General features: G+C 42.8%; 1 protein-coding gene across 1 annotated transcript in view; it reads left to right on the top strand.

Moving 5' to 3' along the window:
• The window catches only part of LOC124606271 (rho GTPase-activating protein 6), a 1145472-nt gene that overhangs the window by 629117 nt on the left and 490427 nt on the right, over window positions 1-25928 (top strand). Inside the window, exon 3 of the mRNA XM_047138251.1 lies at window positions 7816-8009. Within this exon, the coding sequence (XP_046994207.1) occupies window positions 7816-8009 (194 nt within the window). The remainder of the gene's footprint in view (window positions 1-7815; window positions 8010-25928) is intronic.

Here is a 25928-nt window from a genome sequence, read left to right as displayed (position 1 = left end):
ACAGATATGAATAGACAGTGCTATAATTGAATATGTTTTGGAAACTTAACTTTGGAAACTTAACTTTCTAGCTGCGCTATGACGTCGACAGCCGCTATCCTGTGGAGCTTACATATCGAACTCAGGGGACGATCAGCGCTGACGAAGTTACCCCCGAACGCTGTCGTCGGCGTCCATGCCAGCGCCGGAGAGGGCGATGGTGTCATGCAGCCTACCCGAAGAGGGGAGGCGCAGTGCCCGGTTTGCGCATACTGCCTAGCTGGCGCAGGAACTGACGTTCGCGCTGGCGGGCTTTCGAAGGCCAGGGCACGAATGGTGTCTTACGATAACATCATAGATTTTACAATACTTGGACAAAGAAAAAGCATACATTTTGCATAGATAAGAAAGCAAATAGATAAACGTTTTTTAATTGACGTTGCTTCAGTAGTGAAAAATTCAGATCTATTTAACGTGAAAAATAATTTTCGAGGTTACGTGGTTCAAAAAATGTGTGTGAAATCTTATGGGACTTAACTGCTAAGGTCATCAGTCCCTAAGCTTACACACTACTTAACCTAAAGTATCCTAAGGACAAACACACACACCCGTGCCCGAGGGAGGACTCGAACCTCCGCCGGGACCAGCCGCACAGTCCATGACTGCAGCGCCCAGACCGCTCGGGTAATCCCGCGCGGCTGGTTACGTCGTACTTAGAAAGAAACGAAGTACAAAGGATAAAACAAGAAGGCGTCATTTACTACTATCTAAATATTATCTGACGTGCTTGTAAGTGTTTCTCGAGCAGATGAATATAGATGCCTTCAAGTGTTTGAACGACACATTTCCTATTCTTTCAGTTCTCATGAACGTGGGGAATTTACCATACCACCTTAGTCAAAAAATATACTATGAATTTTACTTTGGTTACTAATAAACTCTACTACAGTAGCTTGTACCAACATTCCGTTACTACATGTCGATTGTTTCGCGAATAAGATGGTACCTCATTACCTGGTTTTCACCGTTCAAGTGTCGAATTGCACAACAGACAGCTGGGTTCAAATGGCTCTGAGCACTATGGGACTTAACATCTGTGGTCATCAGTCACCTAGAACTTAGAACTACTTAAACCTGACTAACTTAAAGACATCACACACATCCATGCCCGAGGCAGGATTCGAACATGCGACCGTAGCAGTCGCTCGGTTCCGGACTGAGCGCCTAGAACCGCTAGACCACCGCGGCCGACAACAGACAGCTCCTACAACGCACATAATTTTGGCACTGATGTGCAAGCAAAGACGACTACTCGTGGTAGGCGAGAGTTAGTGCAGGAACAAAACGGCAGAAGAGCTTCGGCAGACTCAGTTGTCACGAGTAGTCGATTGTGACAAAAAAAAAAAAAAAACAAAAAAAAAAAACTCATGTGCTCATATAAAAGGAGCTTTAGGCGACACTGCTTTGTATCATCTTTTTTTTTACATATTCTTTACGTATAAATAGATAGGGGTCTTCGTCCTTAACGTAAAAGAACTTTGTTATATGTCACATCTGGTGAGCTCATAGTGAAAATTAATGCGTAGGTGACACGAATTCTTACATGAAGAGGTGGAATTCATGTAAATGACGAAGTTTTCAGTGTTTTATACAAATGGAATACGGAATATATATGGAATACACAAACATGGTTGTCAGGATACGACGATTATGCATTGATGCACTTCGTAGTGAAGTAATTGGGTCGAGGAGATTTTTTGTTGTCCGTCTTGATTACTTAATTTGTTTAAAATGACTGCTTACTGTTCCACATGAACCAGCCTCAGAGTTGTCGATAAAGTGAAATATCTAACCAACAAACACCAATACAATTAGTTACAATCTCATACATCTGATGTTCGATAGTTCATATGGTAAGAACTTAGAGTATTTGTTGTTAGTTACTTTACTTTTACCTTCAGAGTTGAGGATGGTTGATGTCGAACCGAAATCGTACCTTTCAAAAAATGAAATCAATAAAGACCGACAGTAAAAAAAAGCTGTTTTATAACCAGTGATTGCGGATTTTCTCGAAGGACGTTATGTCAGTTCTTATATCAGACCTAATTCGTGACCGTCAATAAACACTTTTTTATAACAGCCCAGTCAAAAATGTTGTCATTTAATAACTTACACCAGAGTAGAAATTTGTTTTTGAGCCTAATTTGTTTATAGGCTTAAAATGTTGTTAGAGAGTCTATTATTAAGGTTCATTCATATAAAGTGTGCCGTAAATATTGAAATATGTTAAAACCGCGACTGACTCTAAGGGGATCTGGCGCACCCGAACCCTTGATTAGCGACCGATGTAATACTATAACAATTACCGACGGGACAGGAGTCATGTTAGTTTCAGATGACATCATCTACGGCATTAGTATCGACTAAAATACTATTATCGACAATATTTCTCTTCGTAATATGATTCGTTTATGGTAAACAGTGTCTACTCGACTCATCATTTCGCTTGTCCTTTATACGAAGTAATATTTGAGTGGTTGAAGACAACAAACGAACGTAATTATACACAGAGAAAAGATTCGAAAAGTAATCCACTCGTACAAAAATACGACTAGATTAGCAAGAAGAAGCCAGTTAATCGATGTAATTACGTCAAAATGAGAGTCTCTCGACATCGGCACAAAAAAGACCAACTGTACAGCGCTGACATTGCCGATTAAATCTTTAATTTCAGTATAAAAAAACACAAATTAAAACGTTTTTCAAGTTGGCGGGAGCTATGATTCATGACATATACATGCAATTACACGATATGATTTTTGCGATATATTTTAGTTACGATTTTTGGCACACTTTTTTATAATGAGTTTTTGGCGAAAAAATTTTGTTAAAAACCTTTTTTTTTTTTTTAAATACTCTATGTGCTATGTTGGACAATCTTATCAGTCTCAAAGAAGTTTTTGAAATTTTGTTCTAGGTAAAATTACGGCGTTCAGAGCTCCCACCAACCGCCCTCGCATTCCGAGGTCTTACGTCGATATCGTGTAGTGTCCTCAGTGTGCAAGTCTTTTTTCTTAATAAAAACACATCATACAATCTTAAGGGTGTACAATAAAGGTCTAAAGACAGTTTCCTAGTTTGTTATTTTATTGAAAAAATCACAAATATCGATTCCAAAATCGAGCGTCGCCTGGTCTACCCCGTTAAAAAACATTGGAAAACTGTGGCTCAAGCATACAGAAAAATAGTCAAGTGCGCTGAACCGAGAATGTCAAATGATCGAAATCAGGAAACGTCAGGTACGCTGTATTGTTTCTTCAGCAAGAATGTTGAGTTTCGACAAATATGGATCGAATACAGCCATACGGAAGGGCAGCCGCCTGCAGTTGCAATTACAAGCGCGCGCTGGCCGACAGCGGCCGTGGGAGCGCGCTGGCCCCACTCTGAGTCGCCGCCGTCTGTTGTTCCCCCTCCCACTACCCTTTGTCATCCTCCCCCTCCCTCCCCCTGACGCCGAGACGCCACCCCCACCCACTACGGCTACAGCTCACACACACACACACACACACACACACACACCTTCGCCACCTCTCGGCCGCTCTCGGTCCGCCGCTAAGTGTGGGGCCGTTGCCAAATAACACGGGATATTTTTGCCGCCTTAGAAAATAGTGTGCAAACAGCAGCGATAGCCGCGCCGCGCCGCGCCGCGCCTGCCGAGGCGGCTGCCACAGGGCGCTCAGTTGTGTCCGCGTGGATGCGTGCGCGTGTGTGAGTGCGTGCTGCGTGCGATGCGCCGCCGCCGCCACCCCGTGCTCCGCCGACGCCGACGCCGGCACCGAAGCCCAGGTCGCCTCTCGCCGCCGCCGCCGCCAGTCCGCCGCGGACACTGACGCGTCGCGACGCCGTCCGCCGCCGCCAGCAAGCGTTCCTCGCTCGCCGCTGCCACTACCTTCGACGCAGTGACGCGGTCTCAAACCGGAGAAATAGTCGCCCTACCCAGTTCCCCGCGTCACAACTGACGCCCGTTTTAGGACTAACGGAACGTCTGAAAGCAATAACCTAATCCCTGAATTGTTCTCAGACGTAAGAGTGTTTACGAGTGAAAAATCAAATTACATTGCCTCGAGAATCTGGTGCCTACCTAATACTGTGTATTCTGAGACGCTGTCACTACTACTAGACTTGTTACAGTGTTGGTGTGCGATAATCTGGCCATCAGCTGTGGTCGGCATATTCCAGAGAACTATTACATTGTTGGAGAAGAAACTTAAATTACCGTTGCACTTTCTCCAGCAACATCGCCGATACTTCTCCTTCCCAGAATAGTGCCGCAGTGCGATAATAAACACATCGTCCCAGTCCAGAAGAAAGGTTGTCTGCTATGCTAGCCAGAGACAACATTTGTTTGGATAAAAAAATTAAATTCATTTTATAACAAACAGACAATCCAGAATCACGAACAAAATTGCTCTAAGAAGACTATATCAATTGGCTGTGATTTATTTTCTGACAATACCTCCCGCTTCTCCTACACAGTTGTTTAAGATAAACCACTTATTTCTAGTGAGCGTAGTCTGAAGAACTGTACCTGCAGTTATTTTCTTAGAAGAGGAACATATCTACCTAGCTGATGCATTCTCCAGAAATAGCATAAGCAATAGATCCTTGCCACAGTATTCTCTATAGTAATCAAACCAGCGTTGCTGCTCGCCGAAGACGGAAGAACTGCAGTTGTGATTCTTTTACATTGCTCTAATAGATCTGCTCCACCTGCTCTGGACTGCTGCTACTTCCTCTGCACAGCTTCGCTACAACTATCAGTTCTGGTCAGCTTTTTCTTACTATCACAACAGTATTCTGACGTTGTCTCCCGCAGTGCAAGTTGTTCATCCTAGTCACTGTGTTAGTATGCACCTTTCCCCCGATCAAGGAAGACCGAAAAACAGACGATACTATTTAAGTTCTTCTTGACAGAAACATAACTGCCTGCTGTCGTGCATTCTTCAGCGCCTGCCACTGCTTCTGCATTCCCGCACTAATGTGCTGGTGTATTACAACCAAGTCATTCCCTGTGGTCGACAGAGACAGAAGAGCTGCAGCTGAGTGACGTCCAAAATCCGAATGCTAAATTACGCTACTACAGACAGAAAATAGTGTGAATATATCCGAGCAGCCTTGCCGAAACGTGTGACCAGTTTAGCCTGCACGCTGGGACATTTTTACAAGGAAGAACCTGCCTATATACGTAAAAAACGTAAGTGTTCAGTTTCTAGTGCATTGCTAAAAAATAAACTGTAGTGTGAGAAGGACATCGCATTGTTCCGTCACGTAATCGAATTTCCTAAATCGGTGCAGGGTGAACGGAGTGTTGCAATTTATAATATTTAGACCTCAATGCGAAGAGCAAAGTGTACTTCGCATCACCCATTCCTGGTCTTCTCCTTCATCCAGTACCCTCCCTCGACCCTCACCCTGACCCCACCATGTCTGAAAGGAAGCAGAAACAGCGCCTCAAGAAGGCACGCCGGATGTCGGCAGCAGCTGCTGACGAGGAGAATGTCGCGTCGCCCGCTGAAGGTCCGTCCTCGAGCCGTGTAATGGGCAAACACAGAGAGCGAGACGAAGGTCCCAGTGTGGTGGCAGCCGTGGCTGGACCCGCTAAGCGGCACCACAAGCGCGAGCGATGGCTCATGACGCGCAAGACGTGGCGCTACATGGCGGATGCAGGCCGCCGCCTCATCCCGGAGGGCGTGCGCAACAGGCCCGAAGACCTGCCCAAAGTCGAGGCCCACTTCCAGGAGGTGTGTCGCCGAGAGCCGCGCTTCCTTCTCTGGAGGAAGGCGTCCTACCCTGGAGCTCTAGGGTTCAGGAGGAAGCAACACCACAGGCGCAAGAAAGGCGGCAGTTGTCGGGAGAGGATGGCCAGCTCGGCAGACGAGGCCGAAGAGGGAATAGCGCCGTCGGGAACTGGGGCACTCCTACTCAAGCCCGAACCGGGGGGCAGGTTCGATCTGCAGAGGCTGCGGAGAGAGTTTCTGCTGGGACCGGACACCGCCGACGGAGATACCGCTCCTAGTGTCCCTCCTCGCAGACCCGATTCCCTCCCTCTGCCGGGCGCCACCGGCTTCGCCTTCCGCCCACAGAGGCAGCAGTTGTCCCCCACGTCGGAAGAAGCTGAGCGCAAGGAATTCTTGGAGCTCCTCAAAGAGGTTCTCGACCAACAACAGGGAGAAACGTGTCCGGACCCTGCCGACAGACACAGTGAAGAAATAGATTTCGATAAACTTCTCGAACACCTGCGTGCTGTGCAGGCTTCTCCGGATGACGACACGGAGCCCGACTCGCGGGGATTCGTTCCGTTACAGACAGTCAAGGAGCACACGCAGTTGGAAACGGGTGACAGGAAACTCGCCCTGGGCAGTGGGCAGCTGCCACCTGCAAGGAGCACTGACCAGCTGTACTACCAGCTGAAGAAAACCGACCAGAGCAAAGGCGAAACTGCAGACAACCAGTTTCGAGTGAACCTCAGGAAAGTTGAGGACCAGAACCAGCAAGGAGGCAGTAGCCAAGATTTTAGGGCGAGGCTGAAGCAGAAGAGTCCAGACCGGAGTAGAGACGGAGCCTCGAGCAGAAGTTTCTTTCCCACCCTGCGAAGCAGGAGCACGCCGGACGTCGTCGGTGGAAGAACTCCGGAAACGTACGGTGGGACACAGGGATCAGATTTTTCTTCAAAATTCTCCCCCAGGTCAGAATCACACTACGCTCCCCCTACGTCTCAGCACCAGATGCTGCTAGACACTTTGCGGCGCCACTACAGCAAATCTACGAGTCGTCAGAAAGTTATATCCGATCTATTGACTGACCGGAAGTTGCTAGCTAAACTGTACTTCGACCTCCAGAAGAGCAGAGAGTTCGGGAGACGCAAAGGTGGCGGAAGCAGCAGCCCAGACTCCCCCGGGTTCTGGAAGGAAGCCGGGTCGGGAAGTGCAGAAGGGCAGTATCGCCTCAGGCGGCGAGAGGACGGGTACAGTGCCGCAGGAGGGGACGCGTACGACAAGCAGGACTTCAGCGGGTGGAAAAGGTCCGGGCGACAGCAGAAACAGAGGTCGAGGGACGCCTCGCCGTTTTCGCCGCCGCCACTCATAGAAGTGCAAGAAGACGAGGAGGAGCGCTACGCAAGCGCGAGCACGCAGACTCCTCCCATTCCGGCATCCACGATAGCGGCCATCGAGGAACACATTCGCAAGAGAGAGGCTGCCGCAAAGGAGGAGAAGGAACCGGAGTCGTCAGGTAAGGAGGCCGAGACGGCGGAGACATACGTGCCGCAGCCGAGACGCAGGAGCAGCGTCGACCACGACGACGTCTCGCCGTCCGTCAGCGACACGATCAAGAGGTACCTCCGCATGGCTCGCAAGAAAAGTGTCGATGCGGACAAGCAAGACCGGTTCAAGCGAGTGAATTACGACCGCAACCTGCGCAACATTCGGCCTAAGGGCGAGATAGGCAGACCCGGCGACGACGACGGGCTGGGCAAAGGGGCGCAGACGGAGCAGTCGTGGGTGGAGGCGATGCGCGAACTGCACGTAGAGGACGTGTCCGCGAGCGAGGCGGCGGCGGCGGCGGCGGCGGCGGACGCGGCGGCGGGCTCTGGCGCGCCGTCGGACGGCAGCCGCGCGCCCAGCTCTCGCAGCAGCTTCGACGCGGGCAGCTGCAGCGGCAGCGGGCTGCTGTCGCCGCCCAGCCCCGGCCGGCCGCAGGGGCTGCTCGCCTCCGGCCACAGCTTTCTGCAGCACCTGCTGCACGGCCTACAGCAGTCTTCCTCTTCTGCTCCCGTAGCGTCCGCTGTCGCCGGCGGCGTCGGCGTCGGGGGCAGCGGCGGCGCCGCGGGGCCCGTCGCCATGCAGAAGTCCAAGTCGTCGTCGTCCGTGGTGCACCACGGCAGCCGCCTCGTCGCCAAGAAGATATGGCGCGCGCGCTCCAAGAGCCAGAGCCGCGCCTCGGCGCTGGCCACCTGCACCTGGACGCCGCAGGTAAGCCGCCCACCGCCGACGCTAGCGCCTCTTCCGGGCTGCCGTGTAGCACAGCCATGTCGACTTTATACAACGTCTTAGCAGCACTTTGCGTTTGCTAAAAGTTGTATACAGGGTGGTCAGAAACAGTCTGAAAAGCTTGCAAGCGTGTTACAGGGTAGGATATGCTGGAAATAATTGTTAAGAAAAAAGGGGAACATGGCGCCGTTTCCGAGTTAATTAGCATTGAAGTCAGCGCACGTAAATTCGAGCGGCCTGCTAGATACAGTTAGTGTCAGTTGTTCTCACAGTGTAGATGATAGCGCACGAGACTGCTCAGCCTTTGGCTCGGGTTCATTCCTTACTACTGTCCCATGTCCAATTTTTGTATCCCTCTCTTTTTCGGTTTTAGGAAACCAAACGAAGAAGAACATCTTTTGCGTCACCGTCTCTGGTGGCCCGCTTGAATTTGCGCACGGAAAGGCCTGATTGACTAACTTCAGTGCTAATTAACTCGGAAACGGCAGAATGTATCGAGTTTTTGTCTTAACATCTATTTCTCAACACATCCTACGCTGCAACACCCTTACAAGCTTTTCACACTGTTTCGGACCAGCATTTAGAATCAGTATCCATGTTCGAATACATTGGAAGTGCTATTTTTTTATATATATAAAACGACGAAGCTTTATTGGCTTAGTGTCTTCCGACTTCGCTGTGTTTACCTATATTTGCCCGATCTGACACAAAAATTGTTTTCCCTCAGTTGTTGAAGATGGTCAGTGATGACAGAATATAATCATCCGGTGAAAAATATTGTGGTCCGTAACTGCAATAAATATAAAAAATCGTTCCCTAGGTCTTTGTGAATCTCGTTACGACTATGTCGCCAGTCATGACAACTAGTTGTTTACAGGACAACTATCTCCAATCAGGCGAAGCGTTCTGTCACATCTTTTCGCTTGTGTCCAGTTGTCATATCGCTCTGCTGCCTCAGTTGTCGGTTACCACTCACCTGCGGACGGTAACTGGAGTGTGTAAGACAGTTGATTTGAGTTGTTCTTGTATGTTTTTTGTGTTTGTGGTATATTTCCGTCTAGAAATGTGTGAAGCTGATTACAAATTGCTCAAAATACAAAAAATGTGAATATGTTCCTATTTGTTCAAGAGACTCTGTCTGAAAGTGGGGAACCACCTTCCTCATTGTACCTTCCTTAGTACGTTTAAAAGCTTTCCCAAACGTTTTGGCATGGGAACATATTTGCGCTTTTATTTAACGTGCAACTCACCTCAAACTTCCACAGCTCTACTAATTGTAACTCACTCACATCCACTAATCCATCGCTACAAGTCACTCATACCCATCCCCTCCCAGTTGCCCTTTCCCGCTCACTCATTCAGCCCAACTCATTATCTCTTTGTGTCTTTGTCATTGTCTCCTGTATCACAGCAACAATCTTCTTCCTTCTGTCGCACTCCTACTGTCCTTTCAATGTCACTGTCTCCCTATTGCTCCATCTTACTACTAATATCTCATTCCTTCCCTCCTACGACTACTGTCTATTATCACTACTCTCTCTCCCTCGTGGACATTGTCATATATCCTGTCTTCCTCTCAGGCACTGTCTCCTTCACTCTTTTCCTACCACAGTTCTCTCAATCGTGTTCCTTTCGATGTCCCACTTTCTGTCTCGCACTACCATTGTCTCCTTCTTTCTTTCTACAAAACAATCACTGTCTAATGTCTTCCGCCAGCCGCGGTGGCCGAGCGGTTCTAGGCGCCTCAGTCCGGAACCGCGCGACTGCTACGGTCGCAGGTTCGAATCCTGCCTCGGGCATGGATGTGTGTGATGTCGTTAGGTTTAAGTAGTTCTAAGTTCTAGGGGACTGATGACCTCAGATGTTAAGTCCCATAGTGCTCAGAGCCATTTGAACCATTTCTTTTACTGTCTTCCACTATTTATTACTGTCTCTTTGCCACTGCCACTGTCTTCTTCTCTCTCGACATAAAAAAGGGCGAATATGTTCGCATGCAAAAATTTTTGAACGTGCTCAGGACCGTAGAATGAAGCAGCTGGTGCCCTGGCACTCAGTCTAAATAAACAGGAATATATTCGCATTTTTCGTGCTACAATAGGAGCATTTTTCCGCATTTCCCTGCTGCAGCAGGGCATGTAACTATTTGGGAAGAAATGTATTGGCCAGTAAGATTAGACCGTTTACTTACTTTTGGAAATTTGTGGTAATGTCTTGTGGGACCAAACTGCTGAGGTCATAGGTTCCTAAGCTTACGCACTACTTAATCCAACTTAAACTAACTTACGTTACGGACAACACACACACACACACACACACACACACACACACACACGCCCATGCCCGAGGGAGGACTCGAACGTCCGTAGCCGGCCGGAGTGGCCGAGCGGTTAAAGGCGCTACAGTCTGGAACCGCACGACCGCTGCGGTCGCAGGTTCGAATCCTGCCTCGGGCATGGATGTGTGTGATGTCCTTAGGTTAGTTAGGTTTAAGTAGTTCTAAGTTCTAGGGGACTTATGACCACAGCAGTTGAGTCCCATAGTGCTCAGAGCCATTTGAACCATTTCTTTCGACCGTCCGACGGGGGAGCCGCGCGGACCGTGACAAGGCCCCCCCGACAGCGTGGCTACCCCCGTTTACTTATATGAAATTGAAATAATGCAAAACTAATTTTAAACCTCAGACCGGAAGTTATGTACAACAAAAATTTGCATGTGCTTCAGTACTACAACATGGAGTTCCCAGATGTTAATGGAGCCATTTAACAGGATATTTCTCCGTTCTTCGTCACTTCATAATCCACGTTCTCGCCTCCCTTCGGATTTTACATGCGTAGTCTAAGTCTACAAGTAGAGGAACTTCGAACTTCTGCATCTCGGAAAAGGATAAAGATATGAAGAAAATTGTCAAGGCCGTTCAAGATGGGGGATCTTAGGAATAAACAGCAAAAATTACATTCATTTGCTGCGCATAGCCGTCTCGGAATCCGCGTCTGGGTTTTGGTATCCAAAAACAAGTTTTTGGGGTATTTCTCGATAACGGATAATGATTTTGAAAACTGGGGATGGCTTTTCTAGATAAATGCCTAGAGAATATGCCGTTAAAATTTGAGCAACTTGCTGCAGTTATTTACTACTTAGATTGCGCCTCATATCAGATTTTACGCGTGGAAGTAGGGTGATTTTGAACCTCTGTATCTTGACAACGATAAAGATATCAAGAAAACTTTCAATGTTATTCCAGATTGGGATTTTAGGAATATGTCGTAAACATTTCAGCCATTTGCTGCGGGTAACCGTCTTGGAATCCTCGGCTGTGTTTTGGTCCGCTGGTGACGGCGAAAACAGAGTAAAAAGCCTTTTTGTGAGATTTTCCGAGGAACCCACCAAGCCCACAGTACATCACATTAAGTGTAGTAAGAACCAACCGAGCCGGCCGCGGTGGTCTAGCGGTTCTAGGCGCGCAGTCCGGAACCGCGGGACTGCTACGGTCGCAGGTTCGAATCCTGCTTCGGGCATGGATGTGTGTGATGTCCTTAGGTTAGTTAGGTTTAAGTAGTTCTAAGTTCTAGGGGACTGATGACCACAGATGTTAAGTCCCATAGTGCTCAGAGCCATTTGAACCATTTTTGAACCAACCGATCTGCTCCATTTGTCTAACTAGGAGGAAGTGTGTAATATACATACTATGAGCATGAAATGTAGAACAGTGATACTAAGACGGTCCTTATGTTGGGTATAAAAACGATTCCTACCCCAAGGGCTATACAGGACACTTGACCCTACCTTTTTATCACCAACAGAACCCGAGGCATGAGCACCGCAAAATCCCGTTTTTATACGCGGCTTTGTGTGACATATTAGGTATGTATGCTGTCGCGTGCGTACCGATTAAGATTATTAAGATCCTGCAAAGTAAACTCTGCAGGTTGTAGGGGAAGGGGATATAGGACACTTGTGGTCTAACAAACCGGGAAACAACATAAAATAGTCCTAAAAAGGCGAACAAAGCTATAGCGCATGATGGCCGCGAAATGTTTGTAATATCCTCTCTCCCTCTTACGCCACCGACTTAGACGTGGACACACAAACTGTAAAACTGACGTTTGTGTAAATTTTACCTCAGAATTTTGTGAACTTCAACAGCGCAATCTACGATTAAATGGTTATGCTTTTCTTGTCTCTTTACTACGAGATGACCTTGGTTGTAGATCGAAATGTGAACGTCATTAGTTTTTGCATGACGTGTTCAAAATCCTTTTCCTTCCCTTACCCTCACAAGAAAGGTTAACTTACTAATGCTAATGAAAGTCGGTAGCATAAGAAAAGATATCAAAAAACTAGCTCGGCGAGCATGCGCTGTAACGTAGGTGGCAACCGAAGGCCAATTTGAAGTTTGATAGACCCCAACTGAAACTGTTCGTCTTGACTTCCCCTATATTTCTGTGGTACGTTGTAAACAGTTCTCGTTACACCCTGTACAACACTGGGCTCGCATTCGGGAGGACGACGGTTCAATCCCGCGTCCGGCCATCCTGATTTAGGTTTTCCGTGATTTCCCTAAATCGCTCTAGGCAAATGCCGGGATGGTTCCTTTGAAAGGGCACGGCCAACTTCCTTTCCTATCCTTCTCTAATCCGATGAGACCGATGACCTCGCTGTGTGGTCTCCTCCCCCAAAACAACCCAACCCACCCTGTACACTGCACGTTATCGGTAATGTGTGAAGGCTTTCAGTTTGGAAACGTATAGCTGCTTCTCTGCTACTGGAGCCGTATTGCGCGTTCGCGTAATTGCGAAGCGATAACGTCCCCCTTTCCATGCCAAACTCTCAGTCAGCTTCATGTTCGAATCCAGGTAATTCCGGCTGTGCAGCCATTAAGAGATGTGGTACTAAAAAACTGAAGAAACAGAGTGTACATAGAGAGTTAGACTTTAATAGTCCCATCCCATTCATACGGTAGCTATACCCTGTGTCCCAGGGGGAATGGTCGATATTCAGGGTATGACACGATCGAGCATTCGAAGCAAAAATGTCCAGTAAACACGGGCTCTTCGCTACCGTAAAATACACCTCTTCTACTGAATAATAGCTAAGAGCCTTTAACGTATGTACTTTAGAACCCATATTTCAAAAAATGTTCTAATTTGTGTGAAATCTTATGGGACTTGACTGCTAAGGTTATCAGTCCCTAAGTTTACACGCTACTTAACCTAAATTATCCTAAGGACAAACACACACACCCATGCCGATGGGAGGACTCGAACCTCCGCCGGGACCAGCCGCAAGAACCCATATATACTAGGAAACTTTTTGATTGAATTTTCTCAATTTGAGAGAACCGGAGGATGATCTATTTAATAGTTAAAAACCATTCAACAGCCAAGATCACTTTACACTGAGCTAACCCACAAGGTTTTAAGTGGATAAAATTGCACAAACCTTTTATAATGTGCTATTTTTATCCACTTGACATCTTGTGCGTGAGGCCAGCGTCAATTGAACTTGTTTTACAACAAAAGATTTGAAGCCGCAAATGTGACAGCATAGTCTGCTGAAACCGGTTGTCTTAAATAAATTAAAATAATTTTTATTTATGCGACTTTGGTTGTTGAATGGTTTTTAAAAAGATTTTTTTTCTGATTTTTGTCCATGCTACCTCCTCCTAAAATATGGAAATCAAACAGATTCCAAAAAAAAAAAAAGAAAAGAAAAGAGATTTGTCTCATAGCGTCTAAGATGAAGACGTGCTCATAGCCCTCAAGGGTCCATTTTCGTCAGTCAGCCTACAAAAAAAGCGACTTTTACGACTTTGTTTCTTTTTAAATAATTAAGCAATCAAGGTAAATATTTTTGCACATTATTTATTGATTCTTAGAAAACATTTTCCGATTTTTAAAAGAAATTCAGTCATCATTATGCCTCCCATGCAAGGAGTTAAAGTTGGTCTGTCCAAAATGAGCAACGCCCATGACGGAAGTCCTGCAGTCTGCAAATCTTGTGTGAAATCAAAAAACAAACAATTATCTTGATCTATAGGATGTTGCGTACGGAATATCACCACAGTTTTTTGAAATTTGAAAAAATAATAAAATGGCGGACTTTTGAGACAAAGATGTAGTTTTGTCGTATGTTTTGGGTCACTTGTTTGCAGTAACTATTGAATAAATTAAAATAAAAAGTTGGCTATTAAAATAAAAAAGTTGCCTATTACTCCTTGCGGGCATGCAAGAGGAGTAATTCAGCCAAAAGAGTTTAGAAAAATAACTTTATTACTGTACCAGAAATACTGACGGAATGGATTGCGAGCACACTAATAAAGATATCTTTCTGAATCTGAGCTGAAGTAAACTTCGGGCATGTCCTATAGCTCCAGATAAGATTTGCAGACTGCAGGAGTTCCGTCATAGACACACCTCACTTCGGACGGTGTGACTTTAACTTCTCGGGTGGTGGCTTTAATTGTGACTGAAGTACTTTAAAAAACCAGAAAATGTTCTCCAAGAATCAATAAATAATATGCAATAGGTTTTACTTTGATTGCTTCATTAGTTTTTCCAAAAAAATCTAAAAATAGCTAATTTTGTAGGCTGACTGAGAAGAATGGATCCTTAAGCTATATATTTTAGAGCCCACCTCTTCACTTCGAATAGTCGTTCATGTTATATACCTGAATATTGACCATTCTTCCTGGGACACTCTGTATAATAAAGTGATACATTACTCACAGTTAAACTTAAAAACAATCTAACATGCATGTATATCGTCATCACGTTCATTTCTTTATTACTTTTCATTCCCTTGGCGAGCAGAGACTTTTCAGCCAAACTTCAGATGACCTGGTAATGGGAAAAAGAATATTTGGGAAGTGTTTCCAGTTTCATCATTTGCCTTAAGCACTGTGGAAATTTGAAAAACTTCACCACAGTTAGCGGATGGAAACTACTTGTAATTAAATCTTGGGATGTCTCAAACAAAACTGATTGCCTGGTGTATGTGAAAGTGTATTTGGTTATGAAAAGAGGAAGGAAGATTAGAGTTTTACGTCCCTCAGCAGAGCGGTAATTAGAAACGGAACGCAACTAGGATCAGGGAATGGTGAGGCAGAAAACTGGTCGTTCCCTTTTCAAAGGAAACATTCCGAAAGTTGCGTTACGTGTGTTAGGGCAATCACGGAAAGTCTAAATCTGGATGGATGGACGGGAATTCGAACCGTCGTTTACCCGAATGCGATTCCATTGTGCTAACCACTGTGCCACCTGGCTCGGAATATTTGTTTACAGGTATACAAAACACCTTCGATGACTTGGTCTGCCTGATCATTAACGCTTGCAGCCAATGTCATCATCGCACCCATATATGAGTATTTAACTGAAAGAATGCGCTTACATTAAGCGGGAGCAAGACTATGTTCATGATAAAAATGGTGTGAAATATAAACGCACTTCAGTGGTATAGTCTTATGGGGGAACATTTAATTATCCTTGATCGTAAATATTCGCAAACAGTTAACTAGTTTCAGAAAATTTAATTGTCATCTTCGGATCACTTAGTACAAGGCAGCAACGTCTACATCGATCTTTGCAGTTAGACATTTTGTCTTAACAGCGTCTGACTACAACGTTACTGCCTTGTACTAAGTGATCTGAAGATGACAGTTTAATTTATATATGGCTTCCTATGAACATGTTGATATAAGGTAATTGCAACACACGCTCCCATCCTTGTCCCCGTTTTTTATAGAAATAACTTCAGACCACATTGTAAACAAAAGATGACAACAGATGTAACAATGGGTAAAATTTACGCCTTTTTTTAGCGTTCTGTACCTCAGTCGATAAAAATAGAATCACTTTGATGTCCGTCTGTTAAGACCACTTTTTCTTAGGAAGGAGTACACATGTCTGAAATCTATGTCCATTACCAAGGTGGTCTCTCAGTTGTTTAAAAAATGTAAGCTACTAAGTCCATGCAATCAAAAGATACGGCCATCTATGTCTCATATTTTGATACTGACAAACTCACTTATGAAAATCTATAGCGTCTTTTCCACTCACCTATAATCATGAATGTTGGCAAGAAGCAAGGTTTTAAAGTAAAAGTAAAGGAAAAATGCGAAAATTGTTAATTTTTAATTTTATCATACAATTATATTTTTTGCTCATTTGTTGTGCGTCTATCTGTCTATACGTCCGTTCAGACACCCGTTTCACAGAAACAGGTATACCATATCAAGTTGAAATTTGCATCAAATACTAATGTCTACGAATCCTTGGCGGTGAATGAAATCAAAAGATACGGTGATTTAGACCACATATTTTGATACTCGCAAACTCACTCGTCAAAACGTTTGGATAAAGTATCTTTATACAGTGTGAAGTTTGTACGGAACCCACACAGCGTCAGCCCCAATCGCACTTCTCCCGTTTTTTAAACAGTGTGTATAATCTCGTTCTCGCTTAACGTAGACGCATTCTTTAAAATAAAGGCTCAACGTATGGACGTGATATAGACTAAAACTACGAAAAGGGCGTCTACATCCTTCATCACCCTGACACGGCTAAATTCACGCCAACATTGCTTGAATCTTTGCCTCTCCTAAATTCTACAAAAACCCCAGATAAAAACGCACTCTGCCTCACTCTCCGCAATTCACCTGACTTCCTCAACCCTCTTACTATACCAACTCATCCATTTCCTACTGATTTTTATGTTCTTCGAGTACTTTTATACACAACAGATTAATAGGGAATACTATCTCAGCATTTAATATACTACTCATTTTTCACCAGTGATTCCGAGATATTTTGGGAAAGGATTGTACCTCAACGTTAGTCCATTGAGCAGAACTCTTGGTTTGTAGTTCGCAGCACGATTCGCTAGAAGTCTCTTGTTTCCATCTAGCGAATTGTGCTGCGAACTACAAACCAAGAGTTCTGCTCAATGGACAAACGTTGAGGTACAATCCTTTCACAAAATATCTCGGAATCACTCTCGATATAACCCTGAGCTACAAAGAGCACATCACCAAGCTTTCTCATAAAGTTGCTGCAAGGAACAACATATTACATAAGCTCAGTAGTACAACCTGGGGAACCTCTGCATACTGTCTGCATTTAACTGGCATCAGTCTTGTGCACTCTGCTGCTGAGTACTGTGCACCTGTCTGGTTGGAAGGTGTACATGTGAGGAAGGTAGACACAAAACTTAACGACTCAATGCGCTGTATTACTGGTTCCATCAAGTCAACCCCCTGCCACTGGTCACCTGTACTGAGTCACATCCCTCCACCTCACTTAAGGCGGAAACAAGCTCTACTGAGGGAGGCCAAGAAAATCTCTGCATCACCCTCTCTACCACTGCACCAGGAATTCTGTCATCCGCCACAGCAACGATTGCGATCAAGAATACCAGCAAGTGTTACTGCAGGACAACTCATCGCGGATGGTTTTGATCTAAATGAAAGCTGGAAGCATGAATGGACAACAAAAACATTGGGAACAAGAGCCTATCACCTTGATCCCACAAAGAAGCCAAAAGGTTCTGACCTACCGAGGAACCTTTGGTGCCGCCTCAACAGGTTAAGGACTGGACATGGTTGTTGTAGCTACTTCAGGTACAAATGGGGCTGCATCAGTTCACCAATGTGTGAATGTAATCAAGAAGAGCAGACAACTGAACATTTAGTCCAACGCTGTCCGCTTCATTCATACCCTGGAATTCCCGACGACTTGTTCACTCTCACACCCAGCTTAATTAATTGGTTGAAAAACACGGACTTTAAGGTTTAATATTGTCTTATATCATATGTATATTGTATAAAATCACTTGCCTTGTATCAACTGCATATTGTATAAAATCACTATACGATTAAAAAAAACCAGTCCAGGCAACTGCTGCGCCACTACATCCATATTCCACCTTCCACACATCTGAAAGCTTTATCCATCCTCTCCCGCCGCAATCTCACCCATCTCCCACCATCCAGAGAAGAAATCCGTCCCCAGGTACATCCTATCTTGCAGCGCTAGACAGCCACGCTCCACATCACCGCAGCCTTTCGTTTTCCTCCTTCATCACTCTCCCCTTCTGTAATTGTTAGTTGAATTCTGCGGTTCTATATAACCCCCCTGCATACTCATCATTTCATCACCATAATAAATACCGTCATTTTCATGCTCTACCAGCATCATCACTGTATCACAGCAGCATCAGCATCGTTATCATTACTGGTTGTATTTTAACTATTTTGTCAAATCATCTAAAAAGGTTGTAACAATCGTATAATGTGTTCATCAACGTATATTTTTCATATGAGAATTTATCTTCATCTGTTTTATATAATGAAGCGGTGGGGAGCTGGTCGGGGAATGGTAAGGTGCTGGGTAAATTAAATCGTATTTCGATAAATAAAAATTTACCATCTGTTAAACAAATCAATTTCTTAACAGCAAAGGATATCGTTTAAAATGGAAGAGTCAATGACCTTTCAGTAAGAAATTAACTCAAAAACAATTTAGTACAATTTTCAAATTTTAAAGCCTCAGAACAATAGCACAGGTACGAATACAGCAGTGCCTAAAATAAAATGCAAAAACAAATCAAGACAACATAGCTATTAACGACCAAGAGCTTTACTTCAAACGATAACAGTGACAATAAAAATATTGGACAACTAAATTCGCGGCCTAGGCACAATCAGGTTGTAAGAATAGTTCAGCATAAGAAGGTCCACTAAAATATGTCTGTAATGTTAATCCAAATACGTCTCTGCCGTCGGACAGGCTAAAATATTTTTCGAACACAATTCAGTTCCCAGCCCATGGCCAATAAAATATTTGTAATAAGTGAGATCTCTTGGAGTACTGAACCTAGGTAAAAACGAGTCTCACTGTGAACGCGACAATGATTTTAATTTTAAAAAAACTCTGCCGTTGGCAAATGCAGTAATATACCAAGAGCCACACCTCGATGCCGCTATCAAAGATTTTTACTAATAGCTTCAACAATAGGATTTGACTTCAATGACCGTGAATAGTAAAGCTTAGTACCAGTCATTCCGATTTTTAAGAAAGTTATACATCTGCAAGCATGACTAGATACTACAGCAAAAGATCTCCTGCCAGCATGGCATTGAAATTAAAATACAACCGCCTTGCGACAACTAAATTGAGTTAAATACTTAATAATTAGAGGAACTAACAGCTCAGACAGTTAACGGCTGTCTATAGCCAGCAACATAGATAATGAATACATCAATTTAAGCAGCAGAGAGAGATAAACACGCAGTGTGATAGTACAACAGGCGAGCACACTCAAATGCAGTACTTATAGAAGGGTAAACAAGTTATAGTAAAGTGCATACATGCGATTAGCTGGCCAGCTATTTTATGGTGATGTAAGATGCCTCTGTCCAGCAGTGTACGAAGGAATAAACAGAACCCCGAGGTACCTCCTGTTCCGTTCTTTTTTTTTTTTGGTATATACATATATACCAACGAATGGGCAAGGTTGGCGAGCACAAGAAATACAAATGCTAAGAAAATTTTAGAGCAAATACTCGAGCGTGCAGCTCCCATGTCTAGTAGCATCTTTGGTTGGCGAGTGGTGTAGATTCAGAGTATTCGTAAAGATGAGTGTTTCATTGAGTGATAACAATTAATTAAGATAATATTGTACCATAAATAAGCAAATTAATACCTATTGCAAGCTATCAACTGAAAGTTTCACATTTTTTGCGTATTTTCCGGAAAAAGAAAACATTTCACTGGCGCGAATTTTCGAGTAGGATTTGTTCACGTTATACTGTAAGTTACGTGATTATTTCCATAAAGTACAGTTTGTGTTGTTAGCGTATTCTTACACGCTATCCATTTGATTCTCCAGTAAGAAGCCAAAATGAAAAGTTCCGAAAAAAGTGGAAGGTTCATATAGTGTAGATAGTTTAGTTTTTTGTTTACTTTTGTTTCGTCACGTAGAAAGTACAGGTTTAATCGTTTTTAGTCGTTTCTATTTCTCCAGAAGTTTTGAATTAGTATCCGAACTTTAGGCCTAATCTTTCTAAGAATTTTAATATATTAATTAAGCAGTCTAGGAAGTTATTCTTGTTTATCTTAGACTAAAGCTGAAATTTGTTTGCCATGAGTGAGAAGTGTATAACTTGCCGTAGGATTGTTAGTTCCCGGGTTTGGTGTGAGGGTTGTTGCAATTTCTTTCATGTGGGTGACTGTAGAGGCGTGGGAACTGGGGGAATGAACAAGGCTCATTTGTTGTGTAGGATGTGTTGTAGGGATAGGAAGATAGTGGAGCAGGGGCGGGGGGGGGGGGGGAGGAGGAGATTGCTGCCCTTCAGGCAGAACTATATAAAGCAAAACAAGACACGGAAAAGTTAAGTGGGGAGACGGGAAAAAAGAGGTTGGAAGTGACAACAGGATATAGAAGAAATAAGAATAGAACTTTCTCGGACAGTGTTGTTTCAATGCGGAAAACAGGTTTGATCTGTTATGACAGCTGTAAACTGATGAACCACGAGTATATGTAGGAGTAGACAGGAGACAACAAGCTTTCAAAAAAATGTTTGAAAAGTAAAAAGTCAGAAAAAGTTGCGAAGAAGAAGAAAGTTTTGTTATTAGGCAGTTCACATGGTAGACATGTTGACCACCTGTTGTTGGATGAACTAGGGTCAGGTTACCAGGTCACAAGTTTTTTTTAAACCTAGTGCAAGTCTGGGTCAGGTGATAGAGGATGTGGGTTCACTTTGCAAAGAATTCGCCAAGGAATACACGGTGGTAATAGTGGTTGAGGCGGCCAGAAAGCAATTTTAATGTGCACATTTCATGCATACAGCCTCTGATTGAAACTAGATGTATTCAAAAATTGGCAAAAAAAGCAAGTTCATCAAGTTGTAATTCGTCCAGTGCACAAAATCAGTTATCATTATTCCATCAGAATATCCGAGGACTGAGGGGTAAGCTTAATGAGTTGCTTATTTGTGTTGAAGAATTAGAGTTGAGCAAGCCAACTGATATAATCTGTCTCTCTGAACATCATGTGACACCTGGTATATATATGTTAAACGTCGCAGGATTAAAGTTAGCTTCTTATTTCTGTAGAGAAAATATGGAGAAAGGAGGAGCTGCCACATTTTCCAGAAACTGTTCTGATTTCAAGAATATTGATAATAAATTTTGCTCAGAGCAATAATTAGAAGCTTGTGCAGCGAAAGCAGTATTTAATAATAAGCCCTTCATAATAGTAAGTATATACAGAGCACCTTCAGGAAACCTTAACCTCTCTGTTGTCCCATCTCACAGTAAAAAAGAAAAAAAAGAAATAGTGGTTGCATTTTAATGTGGATTTATTGAAAAGCTGTCAGTGAACAATTATTGCAATCAGTAACACGTCACTGAATTTAATTCCTGTTGTGAACTTGCGAACTAGGGTATTTGAATGCTCTGAGACTGAACTATTGATAATATCTTTGTAGACAAATCTAGGGAAAAAAGTCATATCACAAAAGCGATAGTAAATGGGCTATCTGATCATGACATGCTGCATCTTGTGTTAAATGTTGAAACTTGTCAGGATAAAAAAAATCTGTTAAATATGGGTACAGGAGGGTAATAAATTAGACAAAAATTGAGAAGTTTAGAAGACCAGGAGATTGCTTAAAGACGTGAACTGGATAAATGTTTACAATACTTCTCACTCAGACGGAAAATGCAAAGCATTTATTGATAAAGTTACTCCTTTTGAAAACTGTTTTCCCCTAAAGGTAACGCAAATCAAACAGAAAACTAAAGATAAAACATTGATTACACAAACAATAAAGTTATCATGTGGGATAAAAAGGAGACTGTATCCGGTATCTAGGAAGAGCTCTGAAGGTAGCTTTGTAATGCATTACAAAGAATACTGTAAAATATTGAAGCAAGTAATCCAGAAATCAAAGCAGCTTTATTATAAGAAAAAGAGAATTACTTAAGGCAACAAAATAAAAACTGTATGGGATGGAGTGAGGACAGAGACACGTGGGGCCAAAAAGGAAGAAGAACAGATAACTCTAAAATAAATGAGATTTTGGTAACAAGTGCTTGTAGTGTTGCAAACCTCTTAAACAAGTACTTCATTTCCGTTACTGACAGCTTGGTATTATAAGTTTCAGAGAACAGTGCGATGGAGTATCTGAGACCAGTCTTTAAAAATAACTTCAGTAAAATGGAAAAGACACTCACGTCTCCCAAAGAAGTAGCATCCACCATAAAATCCTTAAAACCTAAGTATTCCAGCGGGTATGATAACATAACAACAATGTTAATCAAAGAGTGCTCATGCAAGTTGAGTTCTATCTTAAATTATTTGTGTAATCAATCCCTTATCAGGAGAACATTTCCCGACTGGCTAAAATATGCTGAAGTTAAGCCTCTTTACAAGAGTGGGGATAAAGAGATACCATCAAACTATCCACCAAATTCACTTTTGCCGACTTTCTCAAAAATATTTCAAAAGGCTGTGTTCAAGTGTTTCCTTAAGCATCTGACGGCAAATAATACATTGTCCAAGTCACAGTTTGGATTTCTTAAGGGTTCTGATGTAGAGAAAGCTATTTACACTTACTGTGAGAATGCACTTTATATAATAAATTAGAGGCTACTGGCATTTTCTGTGACCTGTCAAAAACCTTTGACTGTGTGAATCACAGCATTCTCTTAAGTAATTTAGGCTATTATGGTGTCATTAATGACATCTTATCTGTTACATTGCTGGATGCTAAGTCTGCATTGTTTGCAGATGATACAAACATTGCAATAAATAGCATGTCAAGTACAGATTTAGAAATAGTTGCTAATCAAATTTCCACTGACATTAATAAATGGTTTACAGCTAATTCACTGTCATTAAACTTTGAAAAGACCCACTATATGCAGTTTAGAACCTGTAAGAGATTTCCTTCACATAGTTAAATTTCTGGGATTACAACTGAATAACAAATTCAGTTGGTAAGGGCATACCACAGAATTGATGATGCGTCTAAACAAATCTGTATTTGCAGTGAGAATGATATCAGATGTATGAGATATAAATACAAAAGGACCTAGCATATTTTGTTTATTTTCATTCTATTATGTCATTCTATTATGTCAGGGGTAACTCATCTATCAGAGCAAAAGTTTTTAGCGTACAAAAGCGTGTAATAAGAACCATTTGTGGTGTAAATTCAAGAACATCATGTATAAACCTACTGAAGAAACCTTGTATTCTAACCACTGCTTCTCAGTATATATATTCCTTAATGAAATTTGTTGCAAGTAATACACCTCTATTTCCAACCAATAGCTCAATATATGGTATCAGTATTAGGAATAACAACAGTCTACATATAGACCTAAAATCAGTTACCTTAGTCTATTAAGGTGTCCAGTATTCAGGAAAATGCGTTTTCAATAAATTTCCAACAAGCACTAAAAACTTGATTTCAGATAAAGCAGAGTTTAAACAGAGCTTGAAAGACTTTCTGATGGGCAACTCCTTCTACTCTATAGATGAATATCTTAACAGGTAGTGTTAGACCAGCTTAAGTAAAAATATCTGATAGAGTTCAGTTCTGACAGCACTTGGTCACAACATTCAAGATCAGGTATTTCATGTATGATAAATTTATTAAAAGTGCATAACTGTGTTTCATTCTGACAGTGTATTAATTCAATAAATATTAGCAGTTCCAGTTTATTGTAATGTATTCACTTATTTTGACAATCTGCTGCCAAATGATCAGTGCAGTGAGTATTATATCAATTTTTTTTTTAATGTTATACTTCCTGACATGTTCCACACCTATGAGAATCTTCTCCTTTCAGGGGTCTGTGGAACGAAAACTGAATCTAATGTAACCTAAGGTAATAGAAATAGATGTATCCTGTACAGATATTAACGAGCCACGTCACTAAGCAGTATGACAATAGAATGCCAAAACTGCGAATAATAAATTTAATGATTAAGGCACATTCGCCTAAAGTCGCGAAACGTCCTCAAACTGGCTGGAGAGAGCTCAGTACAGAAAGAAATGAGCACACACACAATTCACAGTATGTTAGACCGATCACACATGAATCACTTCGAAACTATAAGTATAACCAAGGTACTCGGGACCACAATACCTGTTTATCAAAAACAAAATTGCTGTCTCTAACTGGAACTGGACACTCACAATAAAATGGTAGAGTGGATGACAGTTTTATTATAGCAGATGTAACCAAGCATGTAACTCAGATACAGGTGGTGTGTTTACTACCATGGTTGTCATACCAAGTGCTCAAAACGTTGTCCTTCAGCACTGTTACACATTATAAAGTGATTCTGGAAAAAATTTTAACTAGAGTTAACGGCAGCACAAGCCCATGTTATAAGGCATTTCACGCTGTCGAGAGCTGTTCGTGTTTCCTAATAGATCTCTTGTTTTAATTTTCACCACATATAAAAATACGGAAGTTTTAAATTGGTGAGTGTACAGACCATTTTACGTTTCCTGAACGACCATTCCAATGCGCTCCAAATGTTCTCTTAAGAGGGACTGTCCTTACATGTGCAGGATGCGAGGACCATCCGTCATATTGGTACCATACTGACTGCCTTATGTCCAGTGGGATCTATTCCAATAACTGTGGCAGCATCGTAGTTAGAAAATCGAGCTACTTGAGTGTATTTAGATTTACATCAATAACACAGGGACCAATGATGCGGGTCTTGAAAAACACGCACCAGATGTTGCTAGACCAAGAGCGTTGTTTTTATCCACTTCCTAGAGTCGGCGTGAATATTCAACTGACGATCGGAGCATATTGCGAAGGTTGGCTTGCTCAAGGTTTGTAAACGATTCATCTTTCGTAAAGAATTTTTTTTCTTTTATATGCCGAATCACTTTTCACCTTTCATAGTTAACATTCGGAGAACTGTAGTCACTTTTGAAAATGAAGCTGTAGAGGCAGTGAAATATGAAGAGGATGAAATGTGATAGACTTTAGTGTTTGCAGAACACTCGTTTGGTGGATCCCTCTCGTACTTACGAGACGCCTCTTAGTGACATTTGCATTGCGTGTTACTGCTGCCAAAATGTCACTTTCACTTCTTACATCAACCGCTCTTCTTTTCCCTTCGCGTATTTTATTCTCTACACTTCCAGTTTCTAGAAAAACTTTTGTGTTTCCAAAGACAGATCGTGAGTGCTTGGAACCATCTGGATAGTCTTAAGCGTGTAAGCGTATTTCTCCTCTAATAATTTGGCGACATTCGCCATAAACCATATTCACTTTCTCGACTGTGTATGTATACATTGTGAATGTCTCAATTGTCTTGCGAGTGAGTTATATGACTGCTACAATTTCAGAGCACAGACTGACGGTATTCAAGCACATGTGTAAACATAAGATCCATACCTGTGTTACGTATTTGCTTACATTTTGTGTTCGTGGAACCTCCAGACGGCGGGACAGTGGTTTGCAGCAGTGTTACCTTGGTACTCTGTGATCAAGCTGCATACATGTTATGTCATTGAAATTCTCTTAGAAGCTTCTGTCAACTGCTACAGAAAAAAGTAAACAATTCCATCGGAAAAAGCAGCACAGTCTGTGTCATAATTTGGCGACTATAAACGATAAAAGTTATTTGCGAACGTCCGGAAATTCACCATATTATGCGCTATAATTTAGTGAAAACCGCGCGTCGATGTATTTATTCATACTAGATATATTTGGGAAGGCCTGTCTTACTGCTATCTGCCTCATCCTGTATACATGTCCGATATTTTATACGTAATATGTGGACGTTATGATGGAATATACAGTTGTCAGATATTTAAAAATTAATTCGCTAATTACAAATTCCTGGAAATCAGCTGTATTAGGTTTG

Source organism: Schistocerca americana, chromosome 3, assembly GCF_021461395.2.
Source record: "Schistocerca americana isolate TAMUIC-IGC-003095 chromosome 3, iqSchAmer2.1, whole genome shotgun sequence".
NCBI lineage: Eukaryota > Metazoa > Arthropoda > Insecta > Orthoptera > Acrididae > Schistocerca > Schistocerca americana.
This window is presented reverse-complemented; position numbering and strand designations above follow the sequence as displayed.